The 16428-nt window shown below is 56.8% G+C and overlaps 1 protein-coding gene across 1 annotated transcript in view; it reads left to right on the plus strand.

The window, feature by feature from the left end:
* Nucleotides 1-16428, plus strand: part of LOC144672304 (thrombospondin type-1 domain-containing protein 4-like) — a 31792-nt gene that overhangs the window by 8384 nt on the left and 6980 nt on the right. Inside the window, exons 5-8 of the mRNA XM_078534165.1 lie at nucleotides 822-1235; nucleotides 2091-2220; nucleotides 5407-5611; nucleotides 14013-14186. Coding sequence (XP_078390291.1) covers nucleotides 822-1235; nucleotides 2091-2220; nucleotides 5407-5611; nucleotides 14013-14186 — 923 coding nt within the window. The remainder of the gene's footprint in view (nucleotides 1-821; nucleotides 1236-2090; nucleotides 2221-5406; nucleotides 5612-14012; nucleotides 14187-16428) is intronic.

A 16428-nucleotide genomic window follows, 5' to 3' on the forward strand; every position in this document is an offset into this window, starting at 1 on the left:
CTGTCGGAGGGTCAGTGCTGAGGGAGTGCCGCACTGTCGGAGGGTCAGTACTGAGGGAGTGCCGCACTGTCGGAGGGTCAGTACTGAGGGAGCGCCGCACTGTCGGAGGGTCAGTACTGAGGGAGCGCCGCACTGTCGGAGGGTCAGTACTGAGGGAGTGCCGCACTGTCGGAGGGTCAGTGCTGAGGGAGTGCCGCACTGTCATAGGGTCAGTACTGAGGGAGCGCCGCACTGTCGGAGGGTCAGTACTGAGGGAGTGCCGCACTGTCGGAGGGTCAGTACTGAGGGAGTGCCGCACTGTTGGAGGGTCAGTACTGAGGGAGCGCCGCACTGTCGGAGGGTCAGTACTGAGGGAGCGCCGCACTGTCGGAGGGTCAGTACTGAGGGAGCGCCGCACTGTCAGAGGTGCATCGTTTGGGTGTGATGTTACACCGAGCCCCCGTCTGCCCTCTCAGGTGAACCTAAAAGATTCCACGGCCGCTCTTGGGAGAGGAGCGAGGGCTGTAGAGTGGGGCGGGAGGGAAGAGCTCTCCCTGGTACGCTGCCCAATATTCATTCCTCAACCAACATCACAAAGGTACATGGTCACAGTTCTATAGATCGTCAAATCACCTAGTCACTGCCACATTGCCTGTTTATGGGATCTTGCTGTGTAATTTGGCCGCCGTCATTTGTGAGAAGCTTCTTCACTCTCTTTGGGACTGCCGGATCCGGTGACATGCGCGCTGGTCTTTTCACCAAAGGCGCCTCGAGACGGATAGCGAGCGCTCCGAGCGGGGCCACCTCTCACTGTTTGTTTGTGTCTCTCACCCCACGACCAGGCTCAGTGGCCACGGGGGGTCTGAGGGAAGTGTCGGCGTTGGCAAGCAGCCCCGTTGTCACGCACCGCGGGAACGTCGGTCCGTACCCGGTGAATGCCGGCGGCGCACACCACGGGAGTGCCGGACCGCACCACGGGAATGCCGGACCGCACCACGGGAATGCCGGACCGCACCACGGGAATGCCGGACCGCACCACGGGAGTGCCGGTACACACCACGGGAGTGCCGGTACACACCACGGGAATGCCGGTACACACCAGGGTAGCCCGGTCGTGTCCAGAGCCCGTGGGGGTCAGCGCGACCGACGGCTGCAGGTTTACCACACCGACCCGGAGGAGGACCCCGTCCAGCCCCAACCCGTCTATCACTGGACGTCCCAGAGGACAACCGAATGCTCTGTGTCTTGCGGGAAAGGTGAGCGTGGGAGCTTGCTGTGTGGGAGGGGGTGGAGCTCACTGGGGGGGTGGTTGGGGGAGGGGGCTGGTGCTGTGAGGGAGGTGATGGCAGGGGGGTGGGGGAGGGCATGGCTGGGGGAGTGCCTTTCACACTGGTCTGATACTGAGTCCCACTCAACCAGGAAGATCCAAAACTGAAACGGACCCTTGGCCTTGAATATTGCCAAAAAAGAGAGAGACATTTTTGCCGAAGTTGTCATCGTACACTCACCAGGACAACACCCAAGAATACCAAATTTCAAAGCTTCGCAAAAATGGATTCGACCAAGAGAAAAGGAGGCTGACTGGCCGACTCTGGCTGAGGTGTCACCATGGAGAAAGCAATGGGTCAAAGCCAACTTACCAACCAATCCACACTCCTTTCTCCTGCACTATAAAGCGTTGTGACCGTTCTGAAATTTGATATTCTTGCATTTGTCCTGATGAGTGCAAGACGAGGGGCCTTGGCAACTGGTCTCTCTTCACTGTGATGTCCCAATTGGAATTCATTGACTGCCGCCATTCAGAGCCCCCTGGGGTCTCCAGGCGATGGGGGGCGGAGAGAGGGCTACATTTTTATGGGCGATGGTGGTGGGGTGGGCGATGAGGCTGCAGTTCCACCACATTGGACGTGCCTAAAATGGTGGTTTCCCCTTGAAGATTTGGAAAGGTTGGGAGGTGGTAGGGGGCGGGCGTCTCCATCCAGGATTGGCTTGGGCCTGGGGAATTGGGGAGAGCTGGGAGGCCGGGGTTGTGGGGTGGTGGTGGTTGCAGGGGGGGGGGAATGGTCTCTTCTGGGAATCACCCACGCTCACTTTGCCGTCTCTGTCCGCAGGATTCCAGTATCCCATCTTCGATTGCGTGGCCCAGGACACGCAGGAGCTGGTCCCCAGTGGCCACTGCGACACGGCATCCAAACCGGCAAGCGTAGCGGAAGCCTGTAACACCCACGCCTGCCCTGCTTTGTAAGTACTTGTACTGAGTTCCGAGGTTATCTGTTTTCACCCCCCCAACACCCCCTGACAGCCCCAGCGACTCTCACTTTCCCCATGAGCCCAGGCAGCAGCTGAAGGCTGGGTCGGGGTAAAGGCCAACGAGTGACCTATCTCGGCCAGCCGACGACCTTTGACTCCCCGAGCTCCCGTTCCCCCCCCACAAGCTGTGCCTTCAGGCGCACTGACAAAAACACATCCTGTGACCCTTGCTTGGAAAGGGGAACCGGAGAGTCCGGGAACTGTCAGTCAAATCGGACCTTAAAACTGTCCGATTGAAGAACAGCGATGGCGTCGCCATGGGAACCTGGAACCAGTTGTGCCAGAGGAAAAACTGCACAATACCGCCACCCTCTGAGACACAGATGTACTGCAGCAGTCAAATCTTTCATTGCAAGTAAAAATCGACAGTGAGTTACAGACTGGAATCTAATCGAGGGGTTCGGGGTGGTTTATATATAGAATAACAGATACCCGGGAGTGAGTTACAGACTGGAATCCAATCGAGGGGTTCGGGGTGGTTTATATATAGAATAACAGATACCCGGGAGTGAGTTACAGATTGGAATCTAATCGAGGGGTTCGGGTGGTTTATATATAGAATAACAGATACCCGGGAGTGAGTTACAGACTGGAATCTAATCGAGGGGTTCGGGGGGGTTTATATATAGAATAACAGATACCCGGGAGTGAGTTACAGACTGGAATCTAATCATGGAGTTCGGGTGGTTTATATATAGAATAACAGACACCCGGGAGTGAGTTACAGACTGGAATCTAATCGAGGGGTTCGGGGGGGTTTATATATAGAATAACAGACACCCGGGAGTGAGTTACAGACTGGAATCTAATCGAGGGGTTCGGGGTGGTTTATATATAGAATAACAGATACCCGGGAGTGAGTTACAGACTGGAATCTAATCGAGGGGTTCGGGGTGGTTTATATATAGAATAACAGATACCCGGGAGTGAGTTACAGACTGGAATCTAATCGAGGGGTTCGGGGGGGTTTATATATAGAATAACAGACACCCGGGAGTGAGTTACAGACTGGAATCTAATCGAGGGGTTCGGGGTGGTTTATATATAGAATAACAGATACCCGGGAGTGAGTTACAGACTGGAATCTAATCGAGGGGTTCGGGGTGGTTTATATATAGAATAACAGATACCCGGGAGTGAGTTACAGGCTGGAATCTAATCGAGGGGTTCGGGGTGGTTTATATATAGAATAACAGATACCCGGGAGTGAGTTACAGACTGGAATCTATTCGAGGGGTTCGGGGTGGTTTATATATAGAATAACAGATACCCGGGAGTGAGTTACAGACTGGAATCTCATCATGGAGTTCGGGTGGTTTATATATAGAATAACAGATACCCGGCAGTGAGTTACAGACTGGAATCTAATCGAGGGGTTCGGGGTGGTTTATATATAGAATAACACATACCCGGGAGTGAGTTACAGACTGGAATCTCATCATGGAGTTCGGGTGGTTTATATATAGAATAACAGACACCCGGGAGTGAGTTACAGACTGGAATCTAATCGAGGGGTTCGGGTGGTTTATATATAGAATAACAGATACCCGGGAGTGAGTTACAGACTGGAATCTAATCGAGGGGTTCGGGGTGGTTTATATATAGAATAACAGATACCCGGGAGTGAGTTACAGACTGGAATCTCATCATGGAGTTCGGGTGGTTTATATGTAGAATAACAGACACCCGGGAGTGAGTTACAGACTGGAATCTAATCGAGGGGTTCGGGGTGGTTTATATATAGAATAACAGATACCCGGGAGTGAGTTACAGACTGGAATCTAATCATGGAGTTCGGGTGGTTTATATATAGAATAACAGACCCGGGAGTGAGTTACAGACTGGAATCTAATCGAGGGGTTCGGGGGGGGGGTTTATATATAGAATAACAGATACCCAGGAGTGAGTTACAGACTGGAATCTAATCGAGGGGTTCGGGGGGGTTTATATATAGAATAACAGATACCCGGGAGTGAGTTACAGACTGGAATCTAATCGAGGGGTTCGGGGTGGTTTATATATAGAATAACAGATACCCGGGAGTGAGTTACAGACTGGAATCTCATCATGGAGTTCGGGTGGTTTATATATAGAATAACAGACACCCGGGAGTGAGTTACAGACTGGAATCGAATCGAGGGCTTCGGGGTGGTTTATATATAGAATAACAGATACCCGGGAGTGAGTTACAGACTGGAATCTAATCATGGAGTTCGGGTGGTTTATATATAGAATAACAGATACCCGGGAGTGAGTTACAGACTGGAATCTAATCGAGGGGTTCGGGGTGGTTTATATATAGAATAACAGATACCCGGGAGTGAGTTACAGACTGGAATCTAATCGAGGGGTTCGGGGTGGTTTATATATAGAATAACAGATACCCGGGAGTGAGTTACAGACTGGAATCTAATCGAGGGGTTTGGGGGGTTTATATATAGAATAACAGATACCCGGGAGTGAGTTACAGACTGGAATCTAATCGAGGGGTTCGGGGGGGTTTATATATAGAATAACAGATACCCGGGAGTGAGTTACAGACTGGAATCTAATCGAGGGGTTCGGGTGGTTTATATATAGAATAACAGATACCCGGGAGTGAGTTACAGACTGGAATCTAATCGAGGGGTTCGGGTGGTTTATATATAGAATAACAGATACCCGGGAGTGAGTTACAGACTGGAATCTAATCGAGGGGTTTGGGGGGTTTATATATAGAATAACAGATACCCGGGAGTGAGTTACAGACTGGAATCTAATCGAGGGGTTCGGGGGGGTTTATATATAGAATAACAGATACCCGGGAGTGAGTTACAGACTGGAGTCTAATCGAGGGGTTCGGGTGGTTTATATATAGAATAACAGATACCTGGGAGTGAGTTACAGACTGGAATCTCATCGAAGGGGTGTAGCGCCCCAGTGCTCTATCGTGGTTAGGGAGACCAGATGTTAATTTCTTGCTATATGTGTAATTTGGGTTGAGCCATTTTGCCTTGACTCTTTTGTTTGCTGTTTTTGATGAGGGTGGGTTACTGGCAGTATGAAGCTGCAGTGATGGGTTCGCTGGTCGAATTTCTTTCCTCACTGTCTCCGTGTGTGTGTTTGTTTTTTGTCTAGTTGGAGTGTGGGAGCCTGGTCACAATGCAGCAAGACCTGTGGACGTGGCATTCATAACCGGCAGGTGCTCTGTCGTCAGGCATATGCAAACCGGACTGTCACTGTCCATCATCACAGCTGCGGTCACCTGGAGAAGCCCAATGCCACTCAACCGTGTGAGGCTCGGGCCTGCACCCACTGGCAGATACAGACCGACTGGGAATCGGTACAACACCGCAGCTCGTACTTTATCCCTTCACACTCCTGCTGTTCAAACCCCTCCAGTCCCTACACCCTCCCTATCTCCATAACCTCCTCCAGCCCCTACACCCCTCCCTATCTCTGTAACCTCCTCCAGGCCCTACACCCCTCCCTATCTCTGTAACCTCCTCCAGCCCCTACACCCCTCCCTATCTCTGTAACCTCCTCCAGCCCCGACACCCCTCCCTATCTCTATAACCTCCTCCAGTCCCAACACCCCTCCCTATCTCCATAACCTCCTCCAGCCTCTACACCCCTCCCTATCTCCGAAACCTCCTCCAGCCCCTACACCCCTCCCTATCTCTGTAACCTCCTCCAGCCCCTACACCCCTCCCTATCTCTGTAACCTCCTCCAGCCCCTACACCCCTCCCTATCTCTGTAACCTCCTCCAGCCCCTACACCCCCTCCCTATCTCTGTAACCTCCTCCAGCCCCTACACCCCCTCCCTATCTCTGTAACCTCCTCCAGCCCCTACACCCCTCCCTATCTCTGTAACCTCCTCCAGCCCCTACACCCCTCCCTATCTCTGTAACCTCCTCCAGCCCCTACACCCCTCCCTATCTCTGTAACCTCCTCCAGCCCCTACACCCTTCCCTATCTCTGTAACCTCCTCCAGCCCCTACACCCTCCCTATCTCCATAACCTCCTCCAGTCCCTAAACCCCTCCCTATCTCTGTAACCTCCTCCAGCCCCTACACCCCCTCCCTATCTCTGTAACCTCCTCCAGCCCCTACACCCCTCCCTATCTCTGTAACCTGCTCCAGCCCCTACACCCCTCCCTATCTCTGTAACCTCCTCCAGCCCCTACACCCCTCCCTATCTCTGTAACCTCCTCCAACCCTCACGCCTCCCTGTCTCTGTAACCTCCTCCAGCCCCTACACCCCTCCCTATCTCTGTAACCTCCTGCAGCCCCTACACCTCTCCCTATATCTGTAACCTCCTCCAGCCCCTACAACCCTCCCTATCTCTGTAACCTCCTCCAGCCCCTAAACCCCTCCCTATCTCTGTAACCTCCTCCAGCCCCTAAACCCCTCCCTATCTCTGTAACCTCCTCCAGCCCCTACACCCCTCCCTATCTCTGTAACCTCCTCCAGCCCCTACACCCCTCCCTATCTCTGTAACCTCCTCCAGCCCCTAAACCCCTCCCTATCTCTGTAACCTCCTCCAGCCCCTAAACCCCTCCCTATCTCTGTAACCTCCTCCAGCCCCTAAACCTCTCCCTATATCTGTAACCTCCTCCAGCCCCTACAACCCTCCCTATCTCTGTAACCTCCTCCAGCCCCTAAACCCCTCCCTATCTCTGTAACCTCCTCCAGCCCCTAAACCCCTCCCTATCTCTGTAACCTCCTCCAGCCCCTACACCCCTCCCTATCTCTGTAACCTCCAGCCCCTACATCCCTCCCTATCTCTGTAACCTCCTCCAGCCCCTACACCCATCCCTATCTCTGTAACCTCCTCCAGCCCCTACACCCCTCCCTATCTCTGTGAACTCCTCCAGCCCCTACACCCTCCCTATCTCTGTAACCTCCTCCAGCCCCTACACCCCTCCCTATCTCTGTAACCTCCTCCAGCCCCTACACCCTCCCTATCTCTGTAACCTCCTCCAGCCCCTACACCCCTCCCTATCTCTGTAACCTCATCCAGCCCCTACACCCCTCCCTATCTCCATAACCTCCTCCAGCCCTTACATCGCTCCCTATCTCTGTAACCTCCTCCAGCCCCTAAACCCCTCCCTATCTCTGTAACCTCCTCCAGCCCCTACACCGCTCCCCATCTCTGTAACCTCCTCCAGCCCCTACACCCCTCCCTATCTCTGTAACCTCCTCCAGCCCCTACACCCTCCCTATCTCTGTAACCTCCTCCAGCCCCTACACCCCTCCCTATCTCTGTAACCTCATCCAGCCCCTACACCCCTCCCTATCTCCATAACCTCCTCCAGCCCTTACATCGCTCCCTATCTCTGTAACCTCCTCCAGCCCCTACACCGCTCCCCATCTCTGTAACCTCCTCCAGCCCCTACACCCCTCCCTATCTCTGTAACCTCCTCCAGCCCCTACACCCCTCCCTATCTCCATAACCTCCTCCAGCCCTTACATCGCTCCCTATCTCTGTAACCTCCTCCAGCCCCTAAACCCCTCCCTATCTCTGTAACCTCCTCCAGCCCCTACACCCCTCCCTATCTCCATAACCTTCTCCAACCCCTACACCCCTCCCTATATCTGCAACTTCCTCCAGCCCCTATACCCCTCCCTATCTCTATAACATCCTCCAGCCCCTACAACCCTCCCTATCTCTGTCACCTCCTCCAGTCCCTACACCACTCCCTATCTCTGTAACCTCCTCTAGCCTCTGCACCCCTCCCTATCTCTGTAACCTCCTCCAGCCCCTACATCCCTCCCTATCTCTGTAACCTCTTCCAGCCCCTACACCCCTCCCTATCTCTGTAAACACCTCCAGCCCCTACACCCCTCCCTATCTCTGTAACCTCCTCCAGCCCCTACACCCCTCCCTATATCTGTAACCTCCTCCAGCCCCTAAACCCCTCCCTATCTCTGTAATCTCCTCCAGCCCCTACACCCCTCCCTATCTCTGTAACCTCCTCCAGCCCCTACACCCCTCCCTATCTCTGTAACCTCCTCCAGCCCCTACACCTCTCCCTATATCTGTAACCTCCTCTAGCCCCTAAACCCCTATCTCTGTAACCTCCTCCAGCCCCTAAACCCCTCCCTATCTCTGTAACCTCCTCCAGCCCCTACACCCCTCCCTATCTCTGTAACCTCCTCCAGCACCTACATCCCTCCCTATCTCTGTAACCTCCTCCAGCCCCTACACCCATCCCTATCTCTGTAACCTCCTCCAGCCCCTACACCCCTCCCTATCTCTCTAAACTCCTCAAGCCCCTACACCCTCCCTATCTCTGTAACTTCCTCCAGCCCCTACACCCCTCCCTATCTCTGTAACCTCCTCCAGCCCCTACACCCTCCCTATCTCTGTAACCTCCTCCAGCCCCTACACCCCTCCCTATCTCTGTAACTTCATCCAGCCCCTACACCCCTCCCTATCTCCATAACCTCCTCCAGCCCCTACACCCCTCCCTATCTCTGTAACCTCCTCCAGCCCCTACACCTCTCCCTATATCTGTAACCTCCTCCAGCCCCTAAACCCCTCCCTATCTCTGTAACCTCCTCCAGCCCCTACACCCCTCCCTATCTCTGTAACCTCCTCCAGCCCCTACATCCCTCCCTATCTCTGTAACCTCCTCCAGCCCCTACACCCATCCCTATCTCTGTAACCTCCTCCAGCCCCTACACCCCTCCCTATCTCTGTAAACTCCTCCAGCCCCTACACCCTCCCTATCTCTGTAACCTCCTCCAGCCCCTACACCCCTCCCTATCTCTGTAACCTCCTCCAGCCCCTACACCCTCCCTATCTCTGTAACCTCCTCCAGCCCCTACACCCCTCCCTATCTCTGTAACTTCATCCAGCCCCTACACCCCTCCCTATCTCCATAACCTCCTCCAGCCCCTACACCCTTCCCTATCTCTGTAACCTCCTCCAGCCCCTACACCCTTCCCTATCTCTGTAACCTCCTCCAGTCCCTACACCCTCCCTATCTCCATAACCTCCTCCAGTCCCTACACCCTCCCTATCTCCATAACCTCCTCCAGCCCCTACACCCCTCCCTATCTCTGTTACTCCCTCCAGTCCCTACACCCCTCCCTATCTCTGTAACCTCCTCCAGCCCCTACACCCCTCCCTATCTCTGTAACCTCCTCCAGCCCCTACACCCCTCCCTATCTCTGTAACCTCCTCCAGCCCCTACACCCCTCCCTATCTCTGTAACCTCCTCCAGCCCCTACACCCCTCCCTATCTCTGTAACCTCCTCCAGCCCCTACACCCCTCCCTATCTCTGTAACCTCCTCCAGCCCCTACACCCCTCCCTATCTCTGTAACCTCCTCCAGCCCCTACACCCCCTCCCTATCTCTGTAACCTCCTCCAGCCCCTACACCCCTCCCTATCTCTGTAACCTCCTCCAGCCCCTACACCTCTCCCTATATCTGTAACCTCCTCCAGCCCCTAAACCCCTCCCTATCTCTGTAACCTCCTCCAGCCCCTAAACCCCTCCCTATCTCTCTAACCTCCTCCAGCCCCTACACCCCTCCCTATCTCTGTAACCTCCTCCAGCCCCTACATCCCTCCCTATCTCTGTAACCTCCTCCAGCCCCTACACCCATCCCTATCTCTGTAACCTCCTCCAGCCCCTACACCCCTCCCTATCTCTGTAAACTCCTCCAGCCCCTACACCCTCCCTATCTCTGTAACCTCCTCCAGCCCCTACACCCCTCCCTATCTCTGTAACCTCCTCCAGCCCCTACACCCTCCCTATCTCTGTAACCTCCTCCAGCCCCTACACCCTTCCCTATCTCTGTAACTTCATCCAGCCCCTACACCCCTCCCTATCTCCATAACCTCCTCCAGCCCTTACATCGCTCCCTATCTCTGTAACCTCCTCCAGCCCCTACACCCCTCCCTATCTCTGTAACCTCCTCCAGCCCCTACACCCCTCCCTATCTCTGTAACCTCCTCCAGCACCGACACCCCTCCCTATCTCTGTAACCTCCTCCAGCCCCTACATCCCTCCCTATCTCTGTAACCACCTCCAGACCCGACATCCCTCCCTATCTCTGTAACCACCTCCAGCCCCTACACCCCTCCCTATCTCCATAACCTCCTCCAGCCCTTACATCGCTCCCTATCTCTGTAACCTCTTCCAGCCCCTACATCCCTCCCTATCTCTGTAACCACCTCCAGCCCCTACACCCCTCCCTATCTCTGTAACCTCCTCCAGCCCCTACACCCATCCCTATCTCTGTAACCTCCTCCAGCCCCTACACCCCTCCCTATCTCTGTAAACTCCTCCAGCCCCTACACCCTCCCTATCTCTGTAACCTCCTCCAGCCCCTACACCCCTCCCTATCTCTGTAACCTCCTCCAGCCCCTACACCCTCCCTATCTCTGTAACCTCCTCCAGCCCCTACACCCCTCCCTATCTCTGTAACTTCATCCAGCCCCTACACCCCTCCCTATCTCCATAACCTCCTCCAGCCCCTACACCCTTCCCTATCTCTGTAACCTCCTCCAGCCCCTACACCCTTCCCTATCTCTGTAACCTCCTCCAGTCCCTACACCCTCCCTATCTCCATAACCTCCTCCAGTCCCTACACCCTCCCTATCTCCATAACCTCCTCCAGCCCCTACACCCCTCCCTATCTCTGTTACTCCCTCCAGTCCCTACACCCCTCCCTATCTCTGTAACCTCCTCCAGCCCCTACACCCCTCCCTATCTCTGTAACCTCCTCCAGCCCCTACACCCCTCCCTATCTCTGTAACCTCCTCCAGCCCCTACACCCCTCCCTATCTCTGTAACCTCCTCCAGCCCCTACACCCCTCCCTATCTCTGTAACCTCCTCCAGCCCCTACACCCCTCCCTATCTCTGTAACCTCCTCCAGCCCCTACACCCCTCCCTATCTCTGTAACCTCCTCCAGCCCCTACACCCCCTCCCTATCTCTGTAACCTCCTCCAGCCCCTACACCCCTCCCTATCTCTGTAACCTCCTCCAGCCCCTACACCTCTCCCTATATCTGTAACCTCCTCCAGCCCCTAAACCCCTCCCTATCTCTGTAACCTCCTCCAGCCCCTAAACCCCTCCCTATCTCTCTAACCTCCTCCAGCCCCTACACCCCTCCCTATCTCTGTAACCTCCTCCAGCCCCTACATCCCTCCCTATCTCTGTAACCTCCTCCAGCCCCTACACCCATCCCTATCTCTGTAACCTCCTCCAGCCCCTACACCCCTCCCTATCTCTGTAAACTCCTCCAGCCCCTACACCCTCCCTATCTCTGTAACCTCCTCCAGCCCCTACACCCCTCCCTATCTCTGTAACCTCCTCCAGCCCCTACACCCTCCCTATCTCTGTAACCTCCTCCAGCCCCTACACCCTTCCCTATCTCTGTAACTTCATCCAGCCCCTACACCCCTCCCTATCTCCATAACCTCCTCCAGCCCTTACATCGCTCCCTATCTCTGTAACCTCCTCCAGCCCCTACACCCCTCCCTATCTCTGTAACCTCCTCCAGCCCCTACACCCCTCCCTATCTCTGTAACCTCCTCCAGCACCGACACCCCTCCCTATCTCTGTAACCTCCTCCAGCCCCTACATCCCTCCCTATCTCTGTAACCACCTCCAGACCCGACATCCCTCCCTATCTCTGTAACCACCTCCAGCCCCTACACCCCTCCCTATCTCCATAACCTCCTCCAGCCCTTACATCGCTCCCCATCTCTGTAACCTCTTCCAGCCCCTACATCCCTCCCTATCTCTGTAACCACCTCCAGCCCCTACACCCCTCCCTATCTCTGTAACCTCCTCCAGCCCCTTCACCCCTCCCTATCTCTGTAACCTCCTCCAGCCCGTACACCCCTCCCTATCTCTGTAACCTCCTCCAGCCCCTACACCCCTCCCTATCTCTGTAACCTCCTCCAGCCCCTACACCCCTCCCTATCTCTGTATCCTCCCTCCCTAAACCTTTCCCTCTCTCCTTTAAGACCGACCTCTTTGACTGCGGTTTTGGTCACCTGTCCTTGTTATCTCCTTATGTGGCTCAGGGTCGAATTTTAATTTGAAACGTCCCTGTAAAGGGCCTCGGGGACGTTGTGCCACTTCAGCGGTTTTATATAAATGCAGGTGGTGGTTGTTCACCAAAGCCACATTGCCCAGTTCTGCCCCTGCTCAGCTCCTCCGCTGCTGAAGCCCTCATCCATGCCTTTGTTACCTCGAGACTTTGCTCCTCTCCACTTCCCGGCCCTCGTTCTTCCTCAGGCCTAAAGCCTCTTTTGTACCGAGTACTCCCCCTCCCGCTGGCCCTCATCGGAGTGTCTCTTCCTCTAACTCATTCCTTCCCAAGTTCACAAGCTGTGACTTCCTCCCTCCCCCAGTCTTCCCTCCCTGTCATCTGCAGCCATTTTCTGAAGGCAAAAATGGTTTGGAAGACGTACTTATATCGTTGTCTCGCCTTTTGCAGAGTGTTCCCAGCACAGAAACAGGCCATTCGGCCCCTCTGCTCCATGCTGGGTGTTCCTGCTCCACACAAGCTTCCTCCCAACCCCCCTCTTCATCTTCCCCCGTCAACATTATCTTTCTATTCCCTTCTCCCTCATGTGTTTATCCAGCTTCCACCCTTCAATGGGTCTCTGCGATTCACCTCGACCACTCCCTGTGGGAGCGAGTCCCACATTCTCCCCGCTCCCCGTGGGAGCGAGTCCCACATTCTCCCCGCTCCCCGTGGGAGCGAGTCCCACATTCTCCCCGCTCCCCGTGGGAGCGAGTCCCACATTCTCCCCGCTCCCCGTGGGAGCGAGTCCCACACTCTCCCCACTCCCCGTGGGAGCGAGTCCCACATTCTCCCCGCTCCCCATGGGAGCGAGTCCCACATTCTCCCCGCTCCCCCTGGGAACGAGTCCCACATTCCCCCCGCTCCCCGTGGGAGCGAGTCCCACATTCTCCCCGCTCCCCGTGGGAGCGAGTCCCACATTCTCCCCGCTCCCCGTGGGAGCGAGTCCCACATGCTCCCCGTGGGAGCGAGTCCCACATTCTCCCCGCGGGAGCGAGTCCCACATTCTCCCCGCTCCCCATGGGAGCGAGTCCCACATTCTCCCCGCTCCCCGTGGAAGCGAGTCCCACATTCTCCCCACTCCCCGCGGGAGCGAGTCCCACATTCCCCCCCCCGTCCCCGTGGGAGCGAGTCCCACATTCCCCCCACTCTCTGGGTAAAGGAGTTTCTCCTGAATTCCCCGTCGGGTTTATCAGTGACTTTCTCTTACCGATGGCCCCCCTAGTTCCCCCCACCCCCACCGACACGTGGAAATATCTTCTCTACGTCGACCCTATCGAACCCCTTTCAGAATTTTAAAGACCTCGATCGGGTCACCCCACCCCCCCCGCCCCCCTCCCACCCCCCTCAGCCTTCTCTTCTCGAGAGAACAGAGCCTTCTCCCCCGTGGAACCTGTTCAGCCCTTCCCGATAGTTCGACCCTCTCCGGTTTGTGGTCTCGTTCTGGGAAATGTATTTCCGCCCCTTTGCCGGTCTCTCTCGATATCCTCCTGATCCGCGGGGAGACCAGAAACCGCGCGCGCTGGTCGGAGACCTCGAACGCGGCGGCTCCCCCTTGCCCCGCCGACATTCGGCTTTCCACCGACACCCCCCACCCCCACCAAGGTGACCTCCCTCTTCCCTCGCCCTGCCTCAACCCTCGCCCTCTTTTCCCAAGAGTCTTTGACACCTTTGTCTCCCTGTCCCCAGTGTTCTGTTCCGTGCGGAGTCGGCCAGAGGAAGAGGGGCATCCGCTGCGTCAGTAACCAGGGCAACGTGGTGGGGGAGGGGGAGTGCAGCGCCAAGCAGAAGCCCACCGACAGCGAGACGTGTGACATGGGCCCGTGCGTGAAAACCTGGTTCTACACCGACTGGAGCAGCAAGGTAAGGCGGAGGGAGGTTAAACGGCGCCCGTCCGGGGTTAGGCCAGTCGACGCAAGGGTCACGCGTAAGGTCGTCTTGTTAAAATTGAGAGGGGAAAAAAAAAAAATCCCGACCTCTGACAATCCAGAGATTGCTGGGAAAAAAAGAGACATGCTGTCCAAGCTTTTCATCTTGGACTCATCAGGACAGATGCAAGAATACCAAATTTCAAAGGGAGCAACAATTTACACCGCATGAGAAAAGGGTGCTGATTGGTCGGCTCTGATTGGTCGAGGCGTTGCCATGGAGAGTGCACCCTTTTCTCATGCAGTATATATTGTTCCCTTTGGAAATTTGACAGTCTTGAGTGTGTCCTGATGAGTGTAAGATGAAAAGCTTTCAACAGCATGTCTCCATTGTCCAGCAATGCTCAGCTTCTGTACCACCAGACGACTAACCCAGAGATGGTAAATTTAACTTAACCCTCTGCAAAATCTGGAATTGGAAAGCTGGTCCCAGGAAGAGTGATGGTCAAGCTATCGGACTGTCTGACCCCAGCTGGTTCACTAACGTCCCTTAGGGAAGGAAACCTGATGCCCTCATCCGGAGAATGAATGCCAAGTAGAGGGCACTGTGCTCGACTGGGATTCAGAGTCCAGCAGCTGAGAGTCCCCGAACCGAGCCTGGCCCAGAGAGTCTCCCCGGCGGAGTCTCAACAGATTTATCCGGCAGAGAGAGGAAGCTGGGGGTCAGCTGCGTCTCCGCCCAGTGGGAGCGTCACCCTAGGGGGTGGCATCTCCCAGGGCTGGTGTATCTGGGTTTGGGGGGGGGTGATGCAGCGGGTGGGCATGTGGTGTCTCCCAGGGGTGGAGTGTCTGGTACAGGGAGTGTGCCTGAGGGGTTGGTGTCTCCCAAGGGCGGTGTATCTGGGTCTGCGGGGGGTAGCACCGGGGCGGGTGGGGAAGTGTCTCCCGAGGGGGGGGGTGGTGTCTGGGAGGGCTGGTGGGGGGTTTGGAGGAGGGGGTGGTGTCTGGGAGGGCTGGTGGGGGGTTGGGGGGAAGGGGTGGTGTCTGATAGGGCTGGCGGGGGGTTGGGGGGAGGGGGTGGTGTCTGGGAGGGCTGGTGGGGGGTTGGGGGGAGGGGGTGGTGTCTGGGAGGGCTGGTGGGGTGTTGGGAGGAGGGGGTGGTGTCTGGGAGGGCTGGTGGGGGGTTGGGGGGAAGGGGTGGTGTCTGATAGGGCTGGCGGGGGGTTGGGGGGAGGGGGTGGTGTCTGGGAGGGCTGGTGGGGGGTTGGGGGGAGGGGGTGGTGTCTGGGAGGTTTGGCGGGGGGTTGGGGTAGGGGGTAGTGTCTGGGAGGGCTGGTGGGGGAGGGGGTGGTGCCTGGGAGGGCTGGTGGGGGGTTTGGGGTTTGGAGGAGGGGGTGGTGTCTGGGAGGGCTGGTGGGGGGTTTGGGGTTTGGAGGAGGGGGTGGTGTCTGGGAGGGCTGGTGGGGTGTTGGGAGGAGGGGGTGGTGTCTGGGAGGGCTGGCGGGGGGTTGGGGGGAAGGGGTGGTGTCTGATAGGGCTGGCGGGGGGTTGGGGGGAGGGGGTGGTGTCTGGGAGGTTTGGCGGGGGGTTGGGGTAGGGGGTAGTGTCTGGGAGGGCTGGTGGGGGAGGGGGTGGTGCCTGGGAGGGCTGGTGGCGGGTTGGGAGGAGGGGGTGGTGTCTGCGAGGGTTGGCGGGGGGTTGGGGGGAGGGGGTGGTGTCTAGGAGGGCTGGTGGGGGGTTGGGGGGAGGGGGTGTTGTCCGGTAAGGCTGGTGGGGAGTTGGGAGGAGGGGGTGGTATCTGGGAGGGCTGGTGGGGGGTTGGGATGAGGGGGTAGTGTCTGGGAGGGCTGGTGGGGGGTTTGGGGGAGGGGGGTGGTCTCTGGGAGGGCTGGTGGGGGGTTTGGGGGAGGGGGGGTGGTGTCTGGGAGGGCTGGTAGGGGATTTGCGGGAGGGGGTGGTGTCTGGGAGGGTTGGCAGGCGGTTTGGGGGGAGCGGGTGGTGTCTGGGAGGGCTGGCGGGGGGTTGGGGGGAGGGGGTGGTGTCTGAGTGGGCTGGCTGGTTGGGGGAGGGAGAGTGTCTCTCGAGGGGGTGGTGTCTGGGAGGGATGGCTGGTTGGGGGGATGGGGAGTGTCTCTCGAGGGGGGTGGTGGTGTCTGGGAGGGCTGGCGGGGTTTGGGGGATGGGGTGGTGTCTGGGAGGGCTGGCTGGTTGGGGGGAGGGGGAGTGTCTCTCGAGGG

This window comes from Cetorhinus maximus, chromosome 36, assembly GCF_964194155.1.
Source record: "Cetorhinus maximus chromosome 36, sCetMax3.hap1.1, whole genome shotgun sequence".
Taxonomy (NCBI): Eukaryota; Metazoa; Chordata; class Chondrichthyes; order Lamniformes; family Cetorhinidae; genus Cetorhinus; species Cetorhinus maximus.